The 12500-nt window shown below is 44.6% G+C and overlaps 2 protein-coding genes across 3 annotated transcripts in view; one reads left to right on the top strand and one right to left on the bottom strand.

Annotated features, from left to right (window-relative positions):
* camkmt (calmodulin-lysine N-methyltransferase) overlaps positions 1-5182 on the bottom strand; it is a 118363-nt gene extending 113181 nt beyond the window's left edge. For both annotated transcript variants that reach the window (XM_080848685.1, XM_080848686.1), the window contains exons 1-3: positions 4869-5182; positions 3465-3643; positions 2346-2410 (exon numbers count right to left, since the gene is read on the bottom strand). In XM_080848685.1, the coding sequence (XP_080704811.1) occupies positions 2346-2410; positions 3465-3643; positions 4869-5027 (403 nt within the window). In that variant the 5' untranslated portion in view covers positions 5028-5182. The remainder of the gene's footprint in view (positions 1-2345; positions 2411-3464; positions 3644-4868) is intronic.
* A 190-nt stretch (positions 5183-5372) lies between these two features.
* The window catches only part of prepl (prolyl endopeptidase like), a 13119-nt gene continuing 5991 nt past the window's right edge, over positions 5373-12500 (top strand). The window contains exons 1-8 of the mRNA XM_080848504.1: positions 5373-5638; positions 5884-6012; positions 6197-6263; positions 6569-6832; positions 7815-7941; positions 8328-8544; positions 8777-8968; positions 9333-9539. Of these exons, the coding sequence (XP_080704630.1) occupies positions 5540-5638; positions 5884-6012; positions 6197-6263; positions 6569-6832; positions 7815-7941; positions 8328-8544; positions 8777-8968; positions 9333-9539 (1302 nt within the window). The 5' untranslated portion in view covers positions 5373-5539. The remainder of the gene's footprint in view (positions 5639-5883; positions 6013-6196; positions 6264-6568; positions 6833-7814; positions 7942-8327; positions 8545-8776; positions 8969-9332; positions 9540-12500) is intronic.

Here is a 12500-nt window from a genome sequence, read left to right as displayed (position 1 = left end):
CAGCTCTCAATAACATTCATCCCCCCACCCCAACATGTGACCCTCGAGGGGGAGTACAAGAGTGTGGAGGGGGTGTCCCATCTGTGCCCCCCCTCCAACCCCCAGCCCAGACCACCACCTCGTCAGTCAATGAGCCTCTCGTCTCCCTGTTGACCTGAAGCATCCCTCGCTCGCTCGCAGGGGGCTCTGCAAAGACCCCTTTTGTGTGTCTCCTTGATCTGCCCCGAAAACAAGAGCCCTCCAAGCAGCAGCAGCAGCCACAGCCACTCACTCTCACTAAGGCCCCCTTGTTCCTGTGGAACGTTCTGGAAAAACCCACACGTTGGGGAAGCGCTAATCCACTGATACCTCTTTAGGAACTGCTGACAAACAAGAAGGAGTCAGGGGGGAACTTTGGGGAATTGAGTTGGGGGAGGGCTCTGGTCCCCCTGCCCCCCTCTATCCCCCCTGCAGGGCAGGATTTGGAGGGGTAAGAAGGTATGAAGGGGAGCAGAGGGATCAGGTAATAACCAGAAGGATGGATCACCCCCCACCCAGACAATGGGGCGGCCCAGACTATCTGACAGGGGCTTGGGGAAGATGTTTGGGTGTACCAATGCGTGAGATCAATTAGGGGTGCTTGACAGGACAGTCTGAAAGGCGCAGGGGTGACCTCGTGTTAGAGAGGGGCAGGGGGCCAAAGAGAACAACTCTAAAACCCCCACTCACCAACACACACTCACTTACACACACGTATGCTCAAACACACACACATGCTCACATACACAAACGCTCACAAACACACACGCACATCGCACACACTCACACAAACTCCTTCAGCGAGGGATCATGAATTCCTGCGGAACAGCAGGAAGTCTCTTGTTTCTTAATCCAGAGAAATCAGCCATTCGTGTCATTAGGACGCCTCGGGCTCTCAGCGCAGATGAAAACAACACTCTATCCCCGTAATGACACGTCAGCCCCACAGCCCACGGCAATACAGCCCGACACTCACTGAACATCTCACACACACACACATCCCCCTTAAAGTACACACTGCACTTTGGACATAAAAGAGAACTCCTCCACTCAAGGATTGATCATTTATTTTACAGTCAAAAAACTGTCAAAACACATTCCCAGGATCCTCCTCAGGTTTCAGTCAAAACTACTAAGTTGGTCTTAATGATTAAGCACATGTTCGACAACATGACATGATCAAAGGTGTCTGAAGACCCATCATTTACAGTATCCTTCCAAATATTTGACTAACTCTGCTGAAGCTATGTGGCTGCTGTTTTATGAAATGTAGATTTTTGGGGGACTGTGTGTGTGTGTATATGTATTCACACACACACACACACACACACACACACACACACACGCACTGACCCACCCAAAAATGGTTTGTATGAATGGCAGTTTATGTGCTCATGTGACTTTCTCTCGTTGCCACTGTAATCTTAACACTCTCTCCACAAATACTAATTTTGGGTAAGTTATGACCACATGACACAGAAAAAACTCTTCAACTAAAGTGTTGTAACACACTAAAAAACATTTGTTTCCCATTACTTCCTCTGTCACAAAGGCGACCCCATAGAGCTGACCCACAGGGAGCTGTGAACTCCAGATCAGTGTGTCTGAAACTTCTCACTGACAGGCTCAGTGCTGCCTGCTATAGGGAAAGAGAAGATCTGCACTTGACTTTAAGAAAAGCCATGGGACCCCTAATCTGGTCTCCCTCTCCCTCTCCCTCTCCCTCTCCCTCTCCCTCTCCCTCTCCCTCTCCCTCTCCCTCTCCCTCTCCCTCTCTCACACACGCACACACACACACACACACGCACACACACACCCTCCTTAGCCATGACTGTACAGCTAGCATGTGTCTCACCATGGCAACAGTGGATAGAGCATTCTAATCACCATGGCAGCAGAGTTCAAGTGCCATTTGTCCAGTCCACATGCACACATCAGCGTACTCACCTGCAGGGGTCCATCTCATTCCACACTTATTTATATCATCATCTCAAATCGCTCAAAGTGTTTAAGATGTGTTATCTGTTCACCCTTAAGGCAATTTCAATTCTCAGCCACTCAATTCTGGATACACAAATCAACAGGTCGTACTCAGTGGTTCGCATCTGATACACTCAATTCTGGATGCTCAGATCACCCGTTCACTAGTTCAAGTGATTTCACTAGTATAAAAAACATCTGAAGTTGGGTAAAGTCTTGCTTAGGAATTAGGAATCAGGGGACACAGGAGAGAAACAGACACAGAGAAAATGCAAGAGAGAGGGAGACGGAGAGCAAACCAGGAAAAGAGAGCAAGTGAGAGATTGCTGAACACTTAGTCTACTCACAGACATTTCCGGTGTTGTCAAAGCTGTTGAGCACCTCAGTTACTCTGATGGGTCCGAGGTTGTCTCTGAAACACAACACCGCACAGATGAAACACTACAGCTCTAGATACCACACACACAGACACACACAGACACACACACACACCTCACATTACACACACAGCTACACACCTCACATTACACTCACAGCTACACACCTCACCTCACACACACACACACACCTCACATTACACACACAGCTACACACCTCACATTACACTCACAGCTACACACCTCACCTCACAAACACACACACACACACACACACACTCACAGCTACACACCTCACCTCACAAACACACACACACACACACACACACATACACATCACAGCACACACACACAGAGCTACACACCTCACAGCGCACATACACTGCTACACACCTCACAGCACACACAGTTACACACCGCACAGCTCACACACACAGTTACACAAACACACTCAGTCTTACTTACAGCTCACACACACCCACAGTCTTACATGTGTACACACACACACACAGTTACACACTGCACAGCTCACACACACCCACAGTCTTACACACACAAACACCTAACAGCACACACAGTTACACCGCAAACCTCACACACAAAGTTACACACACACACACACACGCACACACGCACACACACGCACACGAACAGCTACACACCTAACAGCACACACACACACAATTACACAGACCACACATTATACACTTAAATAACAAATACATCTATACGTTAAGAACCACATTGTAAACATACCACAGAAACTAGCCCACACACACCATAAGGCCAACATATTATCCTTGTATTCAATATAAACACAAGGTAAGTAATACAGCGCATGTGGTTTTACTACATCTGAAGCATGCTTATGTTTCACACAGAATCCTTCTTTCATTGTATAGAGATCTAAACTGATATGTGGGTTTCGGAGTCATGTATCACTCATTAACTCAACCAGCACACACACACACACACACACACACACACACACACACACACACACACACACACACACACACACACACACACACACACACACACACACACACACACACACACACTCACACGCCTGCTAACCCTGGGGTCTACCTGAGGAAGGCACTGTATTGAGGCGAGGAGGCACTTCGGTACTCGACCCACTGTCCCTCGGAGGGGTCATCAGGGTCAGGGGTCACGACCCTGCTCCTGGAGAACAAGCTGAAAGAGGAGAACCTTCGCACGGACACCTGAGGCACCTTCCCACTGTCCACTTGCTTCTGTTTCAGCACCTGTCAGCGGGGAGCAAACCAGTCAACATTGCACTATAACAAAACATCTGTTAATGCAGCGCTTCTGAAGTCTACAACATAGCACACATTCATTTGAAATGTTTGCAACCTTTAACATTCAGGGTGACATGACTTCATTACTTATTAGAGCATAGAGATGGGGTTGATACAGAGGCAAGCTATTGTTTAAGCTGAGTTTATCTCTGGGAGTCACTTCTGGTATTACACTGCCTGTATGGGTTGATATGAAGAAATAAAGAATGTGATTTTTGTACTGATTTTAGATGTAAAATGAAATTAAACTAATGGCTTCACCTTAACACCAAAGCATATTAGTGTTTTCTTAGAGTTCTCAATAGGGGGTTGCTTTTGGTACTCCAACTGTTTGTGATCCAGGCTGTTAAAGGCCTTGTGACTGTAACCATGACAATTCTCATTCCTCTCCTCAGTAGCCTTGTTGTCTGTATCCTATCCTATCCACTCTATGTGGCATCCCCTGTGTTCTCTCTTCACATTTAGTAGGCCATAAGTTAGTTACACATAAGCTTTTAATTGTCCTGGATGCTGTTGTTCAGTGACAAGTGTGCTCAAATTATGGCTAATACTAGATAGCTGGATGCTGTTTATGAATGCTAAAAAGAGAGTAGAAAATCCTGACTTTTAGGAGCATCCGAGGTACTTTTTTTTTTGAAGGGACTCTATGTAAATAATAGGCTTCAAACTCGGTGTGTTTTGTTATTTAACTATCAGTTGAGATGAAAATAATGAATTCAAGGCTTTGATGTTTCGTCCATAATGCGACTACGACTGCATACTCCTACGTCGGCCTCCTCTTCACCCTGCTAGTAAGCAGCCTCCTACACTCGAACTGAGTACTGTACGTAGGAGTTAATATTAAGCGCTTACTGTTCTGTCCACTGACAGGCTAGTTAGACAGCTAGCCTAATTGTATGATGTTATGTTAAAACGAGTCCCTAACACTAAACGTTTCAATGACTGACACGATTCAGGCTTTTGCCTTTCATGCATGTCGCGTAAAGTAAAGACATTTACAGAAGTAAGAATTCAGATAATTGTGCCAAAAATGAAACAGAGCAAATCAAAGATACACTTAAGATATGCTGCAGCTTGGTGCCGTGAAGTCTGGTGCCAACATGTTAGCTTTTCTTTTTAGATATGTTGCTGACTAATGCAAGCTTTTACACCCCAGTGTCTGCTCCCTTACCTGCCGAAGAATGGTCCACCGTGCCCTGGCCACATCTGTCCCTCGGGTCGGCTCTTGTTCGGTTCCGTCGTCGCTTGATTGCCTGACATTTGCAGCAGTAGCTGATTTGTCTGAGGTTACACCGTTAACAACCTGATTGTCAGTCTGTTCTGGCTCCATCGTCTTAACCCTAGTTTTTCTTGAAGGGATTTACAGTAACAATGAACAAATGTCACAGTGATTTGTCGTTGATTTTCAAAACTAAATCAGTTCTTGTAAGGTTTGATCATTCTCGACAACCCGCCGGTAACACAATCCCTGATCTCTAATGCCGCTTTGCAGCATGCCAGGTGACACTTCCGTACACTTCCTGTGAAATGAGACGCCAGAAGAGCAATTCATATGCAGCACTATCGAACGAGCCGTACTAACATATGGTGCTGAACTGCTGGAATCGATTACTTTAGTCTTGAACATACGCCATCGTGTCGCGCCGGGGCAAGTGGAAGGTTGTCATGTAAACAGTGGGGTGAAATGTGTGCTTTCTAGCGTGCTCTGCCCGATTTCGCGTCCTTAATCAGAGGATCTTGTCGACGTTGGAATTATAGCAGGACCTCGAGTTTAAACGTAATGTTATCATTGTCCGAGGAGATCTGAAACAGGAAATATTCGGTTGCACTTGCGATGAATAAATGCACTCGATCACCCGCTCTCTATCGCGTGCCTTCACTATAAGTGCATACTCGTCGAATGTCCAGCCGACCATAGTAGCAGCTAGGTTTTATCCTGCGGTAAGGTTGACACGTCGTGGCACTATGCTAATCAATTGACTAATTACTTAGCTCATCTATTATAAAAGATGTTGTCGGAGTAAATGTGTCTCTTGCTAAACTACGTCTAACTTTTCGTAACCTTAGAGAATGAGTGGAATCTGATCTTGTAATCAAACACCCGCGGGTTGTTATACCTTCAAGAGACAGGCAGAAGGGGCCACATAGGGCTTTTTTGATAATGTCCCTGGTCATTTCTTTTATAGTGCTGTCATGGTGTGCAGTTCTACAGATGTCCGCGGCAAGAGCAGAGGTACAGGAATCTTGTTCAGCGGTACAGGAGGAAGCTGAGGGCTTCCTACAACAAGTTCTCCGCCATCCCGGACAACACCGTGGTATGCCAAGAGAGCATAAAACATAGAGGAGACAGTTTCATTTCAGAGAACAAACAAACTAAAATGAATAGGCCAAACATTTATTTTTTGTCTTCATGTCACCAGATCACGTATCACATAATATTTGGCTCATATGTGCGAAAAAGACCATATTTCAGAAATATACAGTTATGTCTTTGTGTAGGTCCAGGGACGGTTTCATAGCTATATTGAAGATGGAGGCATCATCTACAGGTGTTTGCGTGGACCAGGTGAGCAAATATTAGGCACCCATACTCTGAAATACCTGCTGAGACTACAGTGTGATACAAGTTACATAGACATGCAGTCATGGGGGGGTATTGTGGAGGAGTTAACAGCTGAGTAAAGACGGATTATTCAATAACAACTGCAGTGACCAAAAAAATTTAAGTATTTGTTTATGTAGTTGAGGTATTCTAAGCTGAAAGAGACTGAAGAGAAGGGATGGAGCTGTAAGAGCGAGAGAAGAAGGCCAGTGTGTGTGTGTGTGTGTGTGTGTGTGTGTGTGTGTATGTAACTCTATCTTTATCTACAGGTGAGTCTAAACCAGAGAAGGTTCTCAGTGTTGAATGGCTTAAAGGAGGCGAGGGAGAGGAGGAGGAGGAGGAGGAGGAGGAGGAGGAGGAGGAGGAGGAGGAGGGGAGCCTGCAGAGGGTGCGTCTGTCCCCAGGTGAGAGCCTGATGGCTGCCACAGTCAAGGCCCCACACCAAGAGGAGGCCAGGTGCATTGTGGTCCGGCTGTCCGACATGACAACACCCCACCACCCGCTGCTCATTCTGGACAACGTGTTCAGCTTTGGTAAGATAAATAACAACAAACGCTCTGGGCATGTGTAACGTGCATGGCGAGAAGCACAGTGGACACTTCGGCCTGAGAGGGAAAATACCATCTAGGCCTTGGTTTGCCAGAACCTCAGCTCAAAGGGGGGACCCATCTGCTTGGGGCCGGCCAAGTAGAGAGATAGAGACAGAGAGGGGGCAGAAGGAAAGGGAGAAGAGAAGGAGAAAAGAGAATCAGGAGAAAGCAGATGGATTCATACACATACAGAAATGTAATACAGAATTGGATACAAATGGTTGTAGAACATCTTAGTGGGTAGCAGTGTCCTCAAAATGTATTATGTTATTTTATTAAATGTATAAGCATAAGCAGAGCAATGAAACACAAAACTGTGTCCATGATGGCAATTTTTTATATTGGGGGTTAAAAGGCTGGTATACATTGTGTTTTATAAGCAGAGTAGAATATGTGCACAGTAGTTTGGTGGGAATGGGCAGCTGTAAGCAGAGGGTTTTTGAAGGTAAATCAGGTGGAAAGACTGCAACAGAATCCCACAGTGGAGTGTAGAGTATGAGGGGAAGAAAAGAGACAGAGTGAGGGAACGAGTGAAGTTGCCTTACATGTGTATATGTCATTATTATGTGATGATTATTGTTATGGTGATGGTCACAGTAATGTCACAGCCATCAGCATTTGCAGGTAAAGGTCCTACTATATGGGAGAGAACAGAGGCAGCTTAAAAACAGAAAATCCATCATACACACACAAAATAATTAAATAAATAGCGAATAGAATAAAATAAGAGATTAAAAAGGACAAAAACATAAAGAACACATGAGTATAAAGTATAAAATACCAAAAATATACAACAACAAAAAAGAGGCAAACAAGCAAAAGATAAAAGTAAGATGAATAGTTACTGTAAGAATGTGTGTGTGTGTGTGTGTGTTTGCGTGTGTATGTTTGCGTGCGTGTGTGTGTCCGCCTGTGTCCTTTGTAGAATGGGCTTCGGATAACACACTCTTCTACAGTAGGCAGGAGGGTCTAAAGTGTCAGAGTGTGTATCGCCTGGACCTGAATGAGGCAGGAGCCAGAAACACTCTAGTATATGAGGAGCATGACCCTGAGTAAGTATCTTCACCCAATACATTGTTTGAAAGTGTGCGTGTGTTTAGCTTGTGTGTTTGTTTGTGTGTGTGTGTGTGTGGGTGTGTGTGTTATGCATATATGTGCATTTGTGACGGTGTACTTTGAGGTCTATAAAGGTTGCATTTTCATTCAGAACCCTCTGCAATGCAGTTTACTCTGAAGCCATTCTCAAAATGGTTGACATCATATTACAATAAGAACTAAAGAATTGAAAAAAAATGTCAGTCAGCAGCTTACACCCTTTTAGCTGGTTTCAGATTTACTTAGTACTTATACCATAGAACTACACAAATCACCTTTTTAGTATGTCTCAGAGCCAATAAGTGTCTTTAAAAGTCTTCCCTGTTGGCCTCTCTGGGTGTAGGTTCTTTGTGGAGGTGGGGCGTTCAGGTGATGGACAGCTACTGACACTCAATAGCACCAGTAAAAGCAGCTCAGAAGTAAGAGTAATCTGTAGCTCCGCCCCAGACCACGCCCCTGCTCTGGTGCAGCCACGGCAACCGGGGCTGGTCTACTACGCTGAGCATTCCAGAGGTGAACTCTACATCCTTGCCAACACAGGACCCAACCAGGAGTATCAGGTACACACACGCACATACACACACACACACACATTGACTTACCCTCACATGTGTGCACTCTTATACCTGCCCACATCCAGACAAACACAATTCCTGCATACGCATTTCTTTCCCATGTAATGCTTAAATGCTGAAATTAATGAATGATGCCATTTCATTGATTGATTTGTTTTTGTTGTCTGTCTGTCTGGAATGATTTATTGATGGATGTATTTATATCGTTAACTTGTAGCTTCTCAAAGCGCCTCTCTCCTCGCCGTCCATGCGGAGTTGGCTGCCAGTGTACACCCCCTCAGCAGGGTGGGCTGTGAAAGACATGGAGCTGCTGCAGGACCACTGCGTGTTTACCATCAGGCACCCCAGTGGACGCCTTCACCTGCAGACAGTTCCTCTGAAGGACCCCACCCGTGTGTCATCCCTAGAGGTGAGACATCATGATGACTACGAGTGCTTACATGACTGAAATTGGTTACAGCTCACACACACACATACACACACACTCAAACACGCACATCCACATTATTTTTGACAGGTGACAGGTAAAAGGTGTCTGTCTGAAGGCAGGCAGAGGTCAGGGCATTGTGTTGATCAGGTGCAATTCTGCCCTACAATACACACTCACATACACAATCACACATACAGACAGAAATACGCACAGACACACACACATACACATTAGCACTCATTCACACATACACACACACACACACACACACATTAGCACATGCCATTAAGCATATACATACACAGTTCACAGAGCCTGTATTCTTCTCGTGTTCTCCTTGTAGCTCCCGTTGTGGGCTTGTGGGTTGGAGAGTCAGAGAGCTTCACAGACGGACACGCAGAGCTTCCGGTTCCTTCTCTTCTCTCCAGTGTGCCCCCCATCAGCAAACATCTACTCCCCCTCCCCCCACCAGATTCTCACAGAGCAGGGTCCCCCCCAGGAGCGTCCCCACCACAGCTGCCAGACCACACGCCTCGAGGCCCCCAGTAAGGTATGGTGTGTCTCACACTCTTGCTTACACACACACACACACACACACACACTCACACACACACAACGTGACAAACATTTATTCTGTCTTTCACACACATCAACACAAGCACATGCACACACACACACACACACACACACACATACAAGTACAAACACACACACACACACACACATACACACACATAGACACACAGGAGTATGTGAGTATGAGCACAGAAAAACACACACACATCCTTCATCCTTCTGCACTCCAGGGAAGGAAAGTGCAGATAGTGTCCTATTTCTAAACACTCAGGGCTTCATTGGAAGGACCCCCTGTTCCACTGTCTTGTGTTGCACATGTTTGTATTGTTTTCTCAATGTAGCTGTGTTGTGTGGGGTAACTGATACCATAAGACTGAGATTATCAGAGCTTGACAAAAGAACTGACTGTAGGATATGTATGAAAGGGTGAAGTAATTGGATCAGTGCTGTAGTCAGAGGGGGTGATACCAACAGAGTGTGTGTGTGTGTTTGTGTGTGTTTGTGTGTTCGTGTGTGTGTGTGTGTGTGTGTGTGTGAGTGTGTGTGTCTGTGCATGCATGTGCATGCATACGTGTGTGCTTACACGTGTGTGTGTGTGTGTGTGTGTGTGTGTGTGTGTGTGTGTGTGTGTGTGTGGCAGTGTGTATGGTGTATTCATGCCCCTAATCTGCTGATGAAAGACTGAAAGCCCAGAAAGGGTCTGATTTTCCCCCCAAAGGGAACCGTCACCTCCTCTGATCTCCTCCGTCCCCATGTCACTCCTCCTTTGAATGGTACAGGATGACAAATATCATTACTTTCATTGTAAAATAATAGTAATAGTGACTGAATAACTAATATTAATTCAAATATATGCTGGGCAAGACAGTGAAATTGTTGCAATAGTGGTTAAATAGTATAATAATATTAATAACAATAATAATAATAATAATAATAATAAAGTTACAGTATAATAAGTAACTACCAACTAAAAAGTAGAAGTAATAATAGTGATAGTCGAAGTTTTGTTCATTTATTTCTTTATCTACTGCTTATGTGTTATATGTTATTGTTAGTTTTATGTTAGTATGCAGCAACGCTAGCCTGACGATGTCATACTCATAATTCTAGTCAGAATATGAGTCTGAGACCGAACTATTGGGCTGTGATTATGGGGCGTGTTTCAACGAACCAGGAAAGAAAATTCCTCTTCGCTGAATTGGATACCTAGAACCAATCAGAGCAACGTAGTATTTCCATCTGATAGATTAAACTTTTACCTGATCCCGTAGGAAGGACGGCAAAAACATCTTTTCAATCGACAAATGCCTTGATCGCGTTTCTCTGTTCCTCTTTCAAAATGAATGCGCTGTCATATCTGTTGAGATATGCCTGCTCACGTTACTTAATTAGCACTCAAGGCTAGAAGCTACCATTTGTTTTAATGTTCTTTTTTTCTACGCGTTAGCATAACCTATCAATAATGCTCTCGAGTGCTTCAGTAAAGACCTATAATCCTCGGCAACACTCGTTTTGCGTATACACAACTAACCGAGTCAATGTAGACACATAAAAGTCGTGTAGATAGCTTTAATCATATAAAATATGTCCCACTAAGCTTCCGAGACGGCGCCATCTTTGTTCGATGTATACCGGTATTCTATCTATATCTGTCCATCAACGTATAAAGCCCGCCCTTACAATTTGAATGGTCAGATCACTTTTCGGGGCCGTTTAAACCCTCCCAACTAACTCGACTCCAGACTGAATCTCCCAGACCAAAAATTTTGTGGGCGGAGTTCAGGCTGGTATCCAGGCTACAGCAACGCTGCTCTCCCATGCACTATGTCATTATGGTGCCCATAACTACCTAGTCGTTATGCTGTAAATATATTAGTAGTTACTAGAAAGGTATTGTAAAATAATTAGTGGAACCGCCCTGTGATCCAGATAGATTCCAAACTTTAAGGGGGTCTTCCTCGGCTAATGCTACACCTCCCTACCAAGTTTCATGAAAATAGGCCAGGTCGTTTTCGCGTAATCCAGCTGAGAGACAGACCAACCCAACGGAAAACATAGCCTCCTATTATGCCTACAGACCCCACCCACATCCCTCAAAGAAACATTCAATATCATTTAAGATTATTCAAAAATCTCACACTGTACAATAAACTGGAAAAAGTCTACTATACTTCCACTGTCTGAAGACAGTTGGGACTCTGCAGCCCATGACCCCACCCTTAACCTCACCACTGGCAACATCAAATACTTAGGGATCACAGTTTCCCCCAGGCTGTCAGAACTGTTCAATCTTAACTATACACCTCTCCTAAAAAAAATTGAAGATGATTATGAACGCTGGAACAAGCTCCCACTCACACTCATTGGTCGAATTGCTACAGTTAAAATGAAAACCCTCCCTCAGGTCATATACCTTTTCTCCATGATCCCCACCACCCCCACAGACAAAAATCTAGACTCTTTGACAACCCATTTCTACTGGAAAGACAAAAAAGCAAGAATCTCACTCACAACCCTACAAAATATGAAAGAACTAGGTGGACTTGAAGCACAACATTTCCAAAATTACTTCCTGGCAAATCAACTACAATATTTACTCAAATGGACTCAACATCATACACATACCTACCCATGGCTCAACCTAGAACAATCCCTATGCTCTCCGGTTTCTATTACAGACCTCCCCTTCTTACCACAGTCAATAAAAAATATGGATTTCTATCACAACATTAACCAACAACACATTGCAGCCTTCTGAATTCAGTGAACAACTCTTAAAACTTGTGAACCAACCCAAAAAAGTTACATCTCATATCTACAAACTCATCTCGATCTCTAACTGCTCAATAACACTACCCAAAACAAAATGGGAATACGACCTGGCACTATCTCCCGACCCCAATTTCTGGACACAAATCTGCAGTAACATCTTTGC

Source organism: Sprattus sprattus (assembly GCF_963457725.1).
Source record: "Sprattus sprattus genome assembly, chromosome: 12".
NCBI classification, from domain to species: Eukaryota; Metazoa; Chordata; class Actinopteri; order Clupeiformes; family Clupeidae; genus Sprattus; species Sprattus sprattus.
Note: the sequence above shows the minus strand (reverse complement) of the source record. Positions and strands in the feature narration are given on the sequence as shown.